General features: G+C 38.8%; 1 protein-coding gene across 2 annotated transcripts; it reads right to left on the bottom strand.

Moving 5' to 3' along the window:
• Positions 1 to 5777: 5777 nt before the first annotated feature.
• On the bottom strand, positions 5778 to 8762 carry LOC149830732 (E3 ubiquitin-protein ligase RHF2A-like). 2 transcript variants are annotated; one of them, XM_090016750.1, is made up of 8 exons: positions 8422 to 8762; positions 8080 to 8217; positions 7893 to 7939; positions 7303 to 7365; positions 7070 to 7163; positions 6568 to 6959; positions 6355 to 6462; positions 5778 to 6265 (listed from the first exon to the last, which is right to left on the bottom strand). In XM_090016750.1, exons 2-8 carry the CDS (start codon positions 8206 to 8208, stop codon positions 5956 to 5958), a joined length of 1143 nt encoding a protein of 380 aa, XP_089872876.1. In that variant the 5' UTR covers positions 8209 to 8217; positions 8422 to 8762; the 3' UTR covers positions 5778 to 5955. The 2 variants fall into 2 exon arrangements, with proteins under 2 accessions (XP_089872876.1, XP_089872877.1); XM_090016751.1 differs by having other exon boundaries at positions 8080 to 8210; positions 8422 to 8704.
• Positions 8763 to 12606: the final 3844 nt, after the last annotated feature.

The raw sequence follows: 12606 nt of genomic DNA, 5'->3' as shown, positions 1-12606 counted from the left end.
TTTGTCTTGTCATCGCATTGTATGGTGTCATGGCTCATACTTTCTATAATATATATGTACTTTGCTTATGCATTTTGTCTTGTCCTCATGCCGAACGGTGTCAAGACTTTTACTTTATGTAATATATATGTACTTTGCTTATATATTTTATATTGTTATTGCACCAAACGGTGTCAAGGCTCTTGCTTTTTGTAATTTACTTAGCACGCTGTATGGTTTCACCAACCGAGCCTTGCTTAAGCATTTTATATTATCATCGTACTGTTATGCATAGGCTCTCACTTTTACTAAATATAATTGCACATAATAAGCGTACAAAAGGTTACTGCTCCCCATCGCCAAAGCAATTCCAAACACTCTCCCTCGTTCAAGATGTTGTTTGGCGAAGACACTCCTATTAGAAAGGTTTCACAATTTGTGCAAAATCGCTTTTACGTAAACATCTAAGTCACCAACCAATTATCTAAATAAGGCCAGGGTTTTCAATAAACCATGAAAAATACAAAGTACACACAATGGTATACATCTATCCCAGAATGAACGTAGCGCTTCCTCCGTCAAATAGATGAGGTGTTGCCAACATTTCTGACAAGATACCCTCTATAGAAAAAAGGAACGTCGCTCTTTCTCCATCAAAGAGAGGAGGTGCTGCCGAAAATTTTGACAAATTACCTACCTAAACTAGTATGAATGGCACAATGATGCCCCCATTGTCGAAACCCTGCCTGGATGGCTCGTTTCACTTTTGCCTTCAAGAGCATCGTATTCGTAAGGGCAGATGCGCCAGAGTAGTCATTGCACCTTGTTAGGTCAGTGCTCGATGCGATTACATAGGCCAAGCATTCGATCCAAAGCAATTATTGTGTATGCATGCCCATATGAAACATTATACTATGACAACACCCGTAAGGACCATTGTGCCAGAGTTGGTTGTCCACCCACAAGGGGTGAAGTACTCGTGAAGGTCGTAGATGTCAAGAGCAAAGTCTTGCATGCATATGAATGAAAATAACGACCACACGAAAATCGGCCCGTGCTTCAAAAAACTGAGTGGGGTTTGGGGTATATATTCTCTTGATGCAAAATGCATTGCATTTGCCTATCTGACACTCGACATTCTAATAAGAAAGGTTATGATGTTGAACCCCTTTAGGACTTGCACTCACCATCACTGTAGCATGACGGTGATAGTACCACCTCGAGTGACCTATATGATGTTATGGACTAAAGAGTTCATGTGACCTCTCGTCACTCGGAGGTTAGGAGGTCAGGTTATCCTTAAGGTTTAGAGATTGAACCCTGCTACTGCAGTAGAAAGGTGCATCCAAACCGGCCTGGTGCAAGTCTCTCGGCATGAAAACTGTCGCCCCATTATAGACAAGGTCACTCAAGCCTCTTGGGTATACAAAATATATAGCATAATAAACCTCCCAGATGGCTTCTTTTGATGCCGAAGTTAAGTTCTCTCACTTACGAGGGAGTGAACGAGTAATTATCGAAATAATGCATCGGTTATAGGTACAACGATGAATGAATGTGTGTTAGTGTTACTCATGCATCACCTTGTGCAAGGTATTGATATTCGTACACTGTTAGACTGATTGGGCAAAATACCCAAATTGTATATGCATGACTAAACTAAATTCTAGGAGCTCTTGCTTCGATTCATGGGATATTGTTACGCTAAGTCGTAGAGACTTGAGTTACGATATTTTAACCGCGGCCCTGAAGAGGCTTTTCATGTTTATACGCTAAGTCATGGAGACTTGAGCTATGATGTTCTAACCACGGCCCTGAAGAGGTTTCTCATGTTTTCAAGCTTTATACTTATTAGAATTGAAATATTTTTCTACTAGACCAGCAATGGTTCTGACCTCATTTTATAGGGAATACAGGTACCGAACTTGCGATGTAATATACGAAGCATGACAGCATCGAGTTTTAGGGTTTTTTCAAACTGTGTTGGACATTTCATTTATAAAACCAGTTTTGTAGAATATTGTTTTACCAAGCAGTGGTATTTGTAATAAATTACTCATTTTGGATTGCATAAATGAAATACTTTGTTGGTCAATGAATGCTTCGTCAGATGCCTGTAACTTACCCGACATCTTCTAAAACCAATGATTAACTATCATCTATTTTCGTTGCTAAAGACTTTTTTTAAATTCTGCTGCAAGGAATAAATAAATAAATCTATGATTTTTTGACCAAGTTTTGTTTTAAAAATTCGAAGCGTTACATAGAGGGCTCCGAGAGAGAGAGAGATAAGAGCGGGAGATGGGAGAGAGAGATGGGAGAGAGGGATGGGGCGATGATCATAGAGGGCTTTGAGAGAGAGATGGGATCAGGACAGGGCTCGAGAGAGAGATGGGATAGGCACGAGGCTCAAGAGAGGGCTCCAAGAGAAAGAGAGATGGGGGAGAGTTAAGAGAGAGAGGGACGGGCTCGAGAGAGAGAGGATGAGCACGAGGATCAAGAAAGGGAGCCGAGCCTTATCAAGCCATATCGAGCTCGGTAAGCCAATCAAGCTCAGCTTGTTTGCTTGATCGAGCCTCAAAGCTTTGTACAACCCGAACCGAGCTTTACCGAGTTGAGCCCCAGCCAGTTTGGTTCGTTGTGCATCCCTAATCAAAACAGCCAGCAAACCAGGTTTTGGTTAGAAAACTTGGTTTGCCCCAAATCATGTTTTTAACCTGGTTCCAAACAGTACCCAAGTTAATACCCCAAACCAAGTTTAGAACCTGGTCTTGAGTGTCGTCCAAATGCCCCATCTGATGTTTAATCTGGGAGGCGTTTGCTACTTTGTTACGCTCCACATTGTCGGAAACTGCTTTTGCCTGAGGGAGAGCGAGAGAGAGAGAGAGATTTTACAATGTCACCTAGGGATGGCAGTGGGGCGGGGCGGGGGACAAGGTTTCCACCCCCGCCCCGCCTCAAAATTTTATCCTCCACCCCCGCCCCGCCTCCGCGGCGGGGATGGATTTTATCCTCCACCCCCGCCTCCATCCCCGTTTCATACCCTTCATCCCCGGTCCAAACGGGGATGAGGCGGGGCGGGGAAAAGTGCACGTCCACCCCCGCCCCGCCTCCGCGGCGAGGATGGATTTTATCCTCCACCCCCGCCTCCATCCCCGTTTCATACCCTTCATCCCCGGTCCAAACGGGACGGGGCCCGCTTTCCCCCAGTCCACTGCCATCCCTAATGTCACCTGAGAACGAGTGTATCAAATAGCGGTATTCCAACGGTACAGTCGTATTGGATCATTGTACGTCTGTAGGGTTCAATCATCGTCAATGTTATGGTCACACGTGGAGCTCTCTCTCTCTCTCTCTCTATCTCTCTCTCTCTCTCTCTCTCTCTCTCTCTCTCTCTCTCTATATATATATATATATATATATATATATATATATATATATATATATATATATATATATAGCCTTATACCCTATGCCAATGGCTGGCTGGACCAACGATGACATCTTTTGAAGAGGAGAAAACTCATATTTTTGGAATATGATAAAGACAAACAAAATTTCCTCTGAAACAAACACAAAATAAACCTTAATTGCATGTCAAAGAAATTCAGCCATGCTACCAGAGAGGAAAACCACCCTCTGGCACTTATTTGCATGTCAAAGAAAATTCATGTTTCCTACTTTTCATAAAAAGGTGAAATAAGAGGAAAGTTGCCTTGAACCTACCCCATCATTAACAGAAATATCAAAGCCGCCTACAAGTCATTCACCACATCCCAGGTAATCTAGCAAGTGGAAGTCACCTTTGTGTCACAAGCTGGTCACGTCTCAATATCCATAGCAACCTAAAATCCTTAACTAGTATCATCCTCTAACCTTGAAGGCTAGCTAACATACTCATCCAGGCAACTCACATATTTTTAGTATTAATCAATGTTGATATGTATCATACGAGGTGTATGTATTGTATGATACAGAGTCAGGCTAACTTTCTTGTTTGTGTAGAAGTCATTAGAAAGGTATTCACGCACCTTAAAACTCTTGAAAATGATTTAGAAGTCTGTGTGCAAAAGAAAGAGTTTTTGCTGTTTGTTTAAGTAAAAGTGTATTTTCACTCAATGAAGTGAATGTTGAAGGAAGAGAAGAAGATAATGATGATGATGATTGATGGTATGTTTTTAAAAAACTTTTTCATTCTTTCATGTGTTATTTTTAGAAAGCTTATTTATGACATTTTACATGTGATTTTATGGTTGTATTTTGTGCAATTCATCATTGTTTAATGTATTACGATTTTTTTAAAATTCTGCTATTTTTTTTCTGATTTTTCATGATTTTTTTAAAATACAAAAAATTTATGATATGTATCTTATTTACAACCTTGGTATCAATACTGGAAAGGATGTAAGGTCATACTACCACCCTACGCTACCTTAACACTCTTATGACTGGGAGCAATCAGCAAAGTTCATCATTCAACCACCTTGAAGCCTTCAGACCAAGACAAAGCTCCCCATTTTCCATTTGGGCAAAGCACTACCTAACAGTGGCAAGAAGCCTGATCCTCTCAGCAAACTACTGAATTTTTTTTATTTTTCGGATATGTGAAGTCGCTAAACTCATCAATCAAAGATCCTGAAAGCCATAACACAAGTCCCATTGATGATCTGATGAAATGAATCCTTGTTCCCACAGTCTTTCATCATTTTCAGCCAGGCACTACGCTCACTACAATTAACTCGTAATCAAGATATGTGACAAATCAAAGTCCTTCCTCTATTGGCGGTGCGAACAGATTGGATGTGGGCCAGATCATGGTTGATCCAAACCAAATCCAGATTCTAACTAATTGATCTATACAATATCCAATGAAGAAAAGTTGAATTCTACATGTCAATTTAGAACCATGGAAAAAGGCTGAAACAAGTATTTTTACAAGCAAATTTTGGTTCGAACATATTTCTGACAGAAAACTGAGGTCTGAATCTGAAACTAAAAAGTCCAAATTGATGAATCCAAATACGAATTAATTACACATTTGGATCTTATTTTAAGACCAATAGCTGAGAGTAAGGTGTGAAGTTTAGATCGGAGGTCAACTGGACATGATTCATTTGTACCCTATTCTCTTAAGCAAAATTTTGATCTGCAACAGAAAAATGAAATGAAATTGAACTGCAGTTTTCAACAATCCCAACCCTTTCAAGCGGCATGAAGTTTTATCAGCTGGTTAGGGTTCAAATCATGGTTGTCAGTCCAGGGAGTGTGAGCGGGAAGCGATACGAGAAGTGACTGTGAGATGCGAGGCACTTTCAAAATTTTAAGCGAAAAGCTTCCGTGAAACGACTTAAGAGCGAATCAGGAAGCTTCTCGAAAGCAACCTAGAAAGCGAACCGGAAGCGAGGGGAAAGCGAAAAGAGAGAAAAAAAACAAAAATAAAAATAAAAATACAAAAAAATGAAAAAAAATGGGGGAAGCGAGGGGAAAGCGTGCTTCCCATAAAAGGGAAGTGCGCTCCCCCCCCAAAAAAAAAAAGTGTGCTTCCCAGTTCGAAAGCGCAACGTTTTGCGCTTCCGAAACGCGCTTCCCCGGTTACCTAGGCGTTTCCGATAACTCTGGTTCAAATAACATCCAAGCAACAATAGTACATGGTCAGTGGTATGGTAAGGGCAACCCTGTTTGCTCAAGGTTAGCAACCTAGACACTAGAAAATTCTTGATCAAGCTAATTGCAGTAAAGCAACATGCCTTACAGAAAGTTATGGACTGAAACTGTGTACTACGTGACATGGATGAAAGTTGAAAAAAAAAAAACCACTTTTATTACATAAACATGAATATGTGCATCTCAAGCATATATGGCTTCATATAGTGCATGAAGCTGATAGAAAACAGCAATTATGAGTTGCAATAAAAGATTCTACAATACTAACCTTCACAGAAGCATGTTAAACATGCATGCATTATATAACACAATTCAATTTGAGCCGGAACTTGCAGTACAAGCTGCTGGATTTACACTTGTTGGAGAAGTGTTAGGATGATCTTCTTCAATTCCCTGGACACTTGGGGGAGTAACCGAACAGCCTTCAGTGCTATCTGACACAGAGGCCTCACTAGTTCTGTCATTTTCGCTAGCTTGCAGGCACTCCATCATGTGAGAAACATTGGCTATACCAGCATTTGCATCTCTCCTAACTTCAGAGCTAGCATCCTGTACAGGTGTATTTCGTGAAAACAGCCTCTCCCTCCATCCTCTTGTAGTCTTCGAAATTGACTCCTTGTATCTTCAAAATAATCAAAACAATGCAAAGTTTCATGAAGGATCACAAACACCAACTTGTCATAAGCAAAAGAGTGTTTGATTAATTCAAACCGTGTTGAAACCACATTGAAGCGAGACTTCAGTGTTTCTGAGAATGAATGGAAATCAGAAGGTCCAGCTCGGTCTTGACTCACAGGCAAGGGTTGACTTGAACCACTCCTGTAAAAAATAAACCTACGATATCATCTACAGATAGAAGACTTACAAATCTTCATGACATCATTCTCTATGGGCCAGCATGGCCTGTAATTTACAAAGTGATACCTATTACTAAAAATGCTATGTCGGTTGCTTGTATTAGTGGCAATTCCGGCTGCTGAGCTAAGTATTTGATCAATTTGGCGAGAGGGTGGTTGTGAAATGCCACTCTGTGGAGGTTCTTCTTCAACAGAAGAAAGGGGAGCTGCTGGAGTCAACACAGCTACAGTTGGTGAGGATTCACTTGCACCAGCTCTTTGAACTGTAGACATGGGACCAATTGCCGGTGCATTTGGGTGCGTTGAGAAGACCAAAAACTGTGGTCGGCCATGAGATCCAGTCCTACTCCAGTGGCCTTCTCTTCTGGTAAAGTGATGTGCCCTGCCCATGGCAGCAGCTGCAGCAAGATGTTGGATGATACGCTCTTCAAGTTCGGAATCATTTGCACCTACAGGCAGCTGCATTCCCACAAAGTTCACACACAAAAAACACATCAATAGGTATAGATCCAGTAGTTTATCAGTAGAGAATTACAAATATAACAAGTCAAAGTATGAAAACAACATACATGCTGTAATTCGAAATGGCCAAGGGTTGGATGATGGAATATTGTGGTGTTTCTCAAGTTCCTCTCACGCTCGACTCCCTCAAGTAACTCTTGGCTGAAAGAATACAATCATCTTTAGTGGATCACATCGTTAAGATTCCTTTCTTTTCTTTGAAGCAGAAGAGGGACACAAATTCCACAATCACCAAGTAGAAGCAAACAAACACCAAAATAAGGGAATTTATTAAATAAACCTTGCTGGATCCTTAAGACTGATCGGTTGCCAACACATGGGGCACTGAGAGCTTCGCTGGCACCTATCATGCAAGAATGAACACAAACTAAGAAAAGTCGCAAAACACCAACCATGAGGAATGCAGTATAAAAGAAAGAACGATTAAAAACACAACCTAAATAATGAAACTTGAAAACACGTAATTTAATTATCGTAAAGGAGATTTTGTATGATCAAAATTAAATCGTAACAGCATGCATCTAGCAACCAATTAAAATGAAGATGGATGAGATGCTGGGTGGTGAATTTCTATAACCAATATCCCAGAATCTTGGGGGGCCTTATCTGTTGCCTTCCAGCACCAACTAACCAGCTCAAAGGGCCAAGCAGACATATTCAACCATGGAACACAAAAAACCACTGTCTGAAATACGCTTTTCAGTTAATACAATAATTGACAGTGTCCTATAACATCACAATCCCCTTCTCTGAAGACATAAAAAAACAGAGTTTTAATAGAACTATCAAACTTTCCCATCACTACTATTATCATGTGAAGAAAACCATATCAAAGTTGAATTTGTCAGCATGGATGTGGTCAACACTCACCATTCAAGGATGCACTGCAGATGAAACTCGTGCTTGCAGCTCGTCACCTGCCCACATGCCAAATCAACAAAACCTCAAAACCACATACGATCTACCGACAAAATCCAAAAAGAAGTCCCCAAAACATTTCAGAAACAAGTAACCACCGTAAGAAGGCGAATGGAAAATAAAAATCAAAGAATTCCACCGTTGAAGGATCGCTATCGCAGAACTGCTCCAAACAGATGCTGCAAGCATCATCACACGCTTCTTGTATGCCTCCTTCCACAAAGGCCGCGGCGGACGTCAAATGGCTCTCACTCTTGTTCTCTTCCATCCCTAAAACCTAAAATTCTCCCAATAAAAAATCAATAAAATTAGGGCACACCTTCACCAACGTACCCAAACACCACCCCCCACCCCCTCTCAATAATCCCGCGCCCCTTAAAAAAACAGTTTTTTTTTCAATCAAATATGAAATCCAGACGAATCTTACATTTAAACAAAAACCACCAATAAAAGGAAACGGAATCCGAGAAATTTCTCTTACCAAAACCAGATCAGATCAGGGGGCACCTTCTGACGAGACCCACCTAGAATTAGGGGCTACGAACCAAAACCAACTGCCCCAAAAAATTTAGGGTTTCAGGCTGCAAGACCGATCTGGAACTTCATGGTAGATGGCGCTAGAGGTGCTCAGATCTGGCAAATCCTAAGTTTCTTGGTGAAGGTGGGATAGTTTGGCCATTTTGGGGGACCGATGAGAAGCAAAAAGGAGAGCAAATAGAAGAAAATAACCTCTCTCTCTCTCTCTCTCTCTCTCTCTCTCTCTCTCTCTCTCTCTCTTTTATCCCTTCCTCTTCCGCTGCTCTCTTTTTTCTACTGCGTGCCAAGAACTTGTTGCCTTGCTGACTTTTTATACAGGGCAGGACAGGATTCCCGGCATTTCCCTTTTGACTGCTATTTAGGGAAGAAGCTAACCAAGGAGCTGTTCCCCAACCACAGCTAAGATCAGGGGCTAGTTTGTCATTTTTGTATAATGACAAAGGTTTACTTGGAATAATTGGTGGTCTACATGGGCCCCGCAATGGCATTATTGAAGACGGCCCCACTAGAGGACCAAACCAATCAACTTAAAAGTTTTTTTTGGTGGGGTAAGAAGAAAAGCTAAGATGTCATTAAGAAAATAAAATAGTATACAATGTTTTGCTACCCAAGTCTATATATGCTTGGTCCTACGAGAGTATCGTCATCATGACTTTGTTTTTTTTCATTTTTCCCCAACATGGTAGTAAATAATAATTATACAAGATACACTTGACAGTGTATTTGAAGCAATGAATGCAATCCCTGCATCTCTTTTCACATGCCCCAACACCCTTGTGTTTATCCTTGAGAGTTACTGATTAGACTATAGTATAACACTTACAATTTTGTAATAATATCATGTGGAATTAAGTTCAACTTTTGTTGTGCTCAAACGTGGGGGCATCAAAATATTTTGAAATACACTGAATTGAATATTTCATCTTTCGACAAACAACAATTTCAGAATATTCTTATACCCCAAAAAAAAATATACAAAAATGAAAAAAAAAATAATATCCAACCATATGCCTAGATATTGTAGGAAACACGTTCAACTTCATGTGCTCAATGTTTTTAAACTATAAGCTTATTATTTTCAAGAATATAATGCATAATCAAACTTGAAATGACTAACGATATATTATGATCTATTGATTAACATACAATGGCATGCACAGATGTGCTAATTATTTATTGATAAGTTGGCTTTTTGTATAGTTTAAGTGACCTATTATTAAGTCTGTTAAGAAAAGGAAAATATGAAAATGTCTAGATTAGTTTCGAACCGCACACACTTCAGTCTTTTTATATATTACACTAGCTCTTGGTGAAGAATATAAGAACAAAATAAAGTTAAAAACAAAGTGATCACTCCGTCTCTTGGGAATCTCAATTGAGCAATGTGATTGAACTTTTCCTTCACTTTAAATGGACCACTTTTTCTTATAGAGGTTTTCTTCTACGAAATAATTGGACATGTGTAGTAGGCTCTCTTTTACACTCGGGGAAAGATGCCAACTTATATCTTAAGCTGCTGCACAATTTACCCTTGAGGTCATATTCTCAGATCAATAATAAATTATATATTCAAACTCCAATATGATTATTAGATGTTTTTTCAAACTTGCATTTGATGCATATTAAAGAGTGATGATATAAAGTAAGTCGAGTGGAACTGAAGCATCAAATCTTCATTAGTTAGTTGTACAAGTCTAGAGCATGTTTAGATTAAATGAAAAAAATAAGAGATTTTCCAGAAAGACCTTTCAAGACATTGTTGTAGTCGTAGACAACTATATATCAAAACTTATTTTCCCAAACGTACGACAAGGTCAAGAATATATCATAATATTGATTTCCTTTACACAAGGTCCTTATCGAGTTAACTTCATGACATTTTTAATGTTCATTATGTTTTCTGATTACCAATGTTCATTATAGTGTCAGACTTAATTAACATTAGATGAAAACCCACAATTAACAATAATAGTTTTTTTGGATTAGCCATACTTAACAATAATACCCTACCATGATAAATGATGAATTGTGATTTTTTAAAAGTTTCTACCTTTATTAGTGGATTAATAAAATTATATAGCATGCCACCATGATAAACGAGGATTAATTTGTGATTGATTAAAAGTTTCTACTTGCATTAGAGAATTGATACAAATAATGATGATTTGCATATAGCCGTTGATAGTATGCACATTTTACATTTAACTTATTAAATTTGTGTACTACCTAACCTCATCGAATTGATTCGGCAACTTGGATAAATTAACTTGGTTTAAAAGTAGGGGTGTCAACGGATCGTATTTGGTTTGGACCCAGGTGGAACCAGACTTGGACCCAATTTTCGGGTATGGTATCGGGTCCACTATAAGAAAAACCATACTTGAACCCCATAAGAACTACATGAACCAGACCCGGTAATTGGAACTCGGGTCGGGTCCGGGTCTGGTATAAAATTTCACAAACTATATTTGAGTCCATGTATTAATTGGATCTTTGGGTTTGGACCCTGATCTTAATCGGGTCTTATTATTTATCACCATACCCAGACCTTATAGGGTATGGTTCGGGCCGGGTCCAGGTAAACCCAACCCGTTGACACCCCTATTTAAAACCAATGAGATTCAGCGGTTTGCCAAAGGTTTTGGTCTGTCTCAGTTGACCCATCCAATTTAGTCATGTTTCAATAAAAATATTCAAAGAAATAAAGAAAACAAAGGGTTTTTTCTTGAAAAAGAATAAAATTTATACATATATGCCAATATAAAAGTAAATAATTTTATTATATAATAAATGAAATAATAGTCTTGTTATATAATGGAAGAAAAAAATAATATATGAAAGATATTTATATTAATAGAACTAACTATGTCATTTTTGTGCATTTTAAAAATGAAATATGAAAGAACATGAGTCAACCGAGTTGACTCGTCGGGCTCTGAATTCGACTCCAAATGGTTTTGGCTTTTTGCTCGAGTTACTGGTCGGCCAACTATATGTCCTGAAATACTTTAAAGAAGAAATTAGCTAACCATCTTATTTTAGTTACAAGAAACAATAAAAAATGTCTATTCAAAACCACTCCCCCTGCTGGTCCTTGAGACACTCACCAACAATTCTGAGAGAGCAGATCAAGTGGTCTGTCAAATCATCCTCACCGTCCATTGCTTCATCCCACAAGGACCTCATGGTCTTTGTGTACATTGTGGAGAGTGAGGATGCCAAATCACTTTTTAAAAGTGATTTGGCAGATCACGTGAAATGCATTCGTCGGTTACCATTTGATTCTTTAGTTCAGGACTCTGAAAAGGAATTTCTCTAGACAAGATAATAGAGTTGAAAACTATCAAAAAAGAAAACGTTAATCCTAGAAACTATCAAGATGAGAACGATAATCTTGATAAGGATAATCCTGCAAAGAAAGTCATTCTAAATAAAACTCGGATTAGAGAAGCAGGTTCAACATGTAATATCGGTTTCCATAAATTTGTATATCTGATTCTCAATACAGATCACCATTAAGTTGTAATTATAAAACATCCATCATTAGGAAACCTCCCAAGAGTTTGAGTTCTTCATAGTTAAGGAAGAACCATGGACGAAGGCTAAGTGCCGAACCATGTAAATAATTGTTTCTTAATGTGAGAGTTTTTTTTTTATCTTTCTTGTGTCAATTTGCTTGAGCTTTGATCGTGTGCAAACTTTTTTGAGATCGTTCTATCCTCACATCGTATCAGAGCTAATGGCATCCTCATCGTCAGTGTCTTCAGAACACCTTGTTCACAATCAAGTGATTCAATAGAACACTTTTTCAAGTTTAGTTTCCATCAAGCTCGATCACAATAATTATCAGCTATGGTTATCATTCATCTCAAATTCAAAATCCATAATATGTTGTTTGAATCAGCTTGCCCTAAGTTGGATCAAAGCCATGGTATGTGTGAGTCTGTTCTCTCTCAAATCACTCGCATAAGAACGGCTCGTGAGGCATGGATTGCCTTAGAGCAATCATATGCATCTCACTCGAGTTTAAGAATTTTGCAACTCAAGGGAGAGTTACAAAATATCAAAAAAGGTGATAAACTTATGATTAATTATCTAAATAAGGTCAAGTTTCTTGGGCATTCTTTAA

The sequence above is a fragment of the Nuphar pumila genome, chromosome 8 (assembly GCF_984573655.1).
Source record: "Nuphar pumila chromosome 8, dmNupPumi1.hap1.1, whole genome shotgun sequence".
NCBI classification, from domain to species: domain Eukaryota; kingdom Viridiplantae; phylum Streptophyta; class Magnoliopsida; order Nymphaeales; family Nymphaeaceae; genus Nuphar; species Nuphar pumila.
The sequence above is the reverse complement of the archived record's forward strand: the minus strand, read 5'-3'. Positions and strand labels throughout refer to the sequence as shown.

Excerpts from the sequence above, each read along its gene's own strand:
- LOC149830732 (XM_090016750.1), bottom strand. The coding sequence starts at position 8,208 with ATGGAAGAGAACAAGAGTGAGAGCCATTTGACGTCCGCCGCGGCCTTT. Across the intron at positions 7,164-7,302 it reads AGTCTTAAGGATCCAGCAAG|CCAAGAGTTACTTGAGGGAG; the intron begins GTTTATTTAATA and ends GTATTCTTTCAG. Across the intron at positions 6,960-7,069 it reads GCCATTTCGAATTACAGCAT|CTGCCTGTAGGTGCAAATGA; the intron begins GTATGTTGTTTT and ends GTGGGAATGCAG.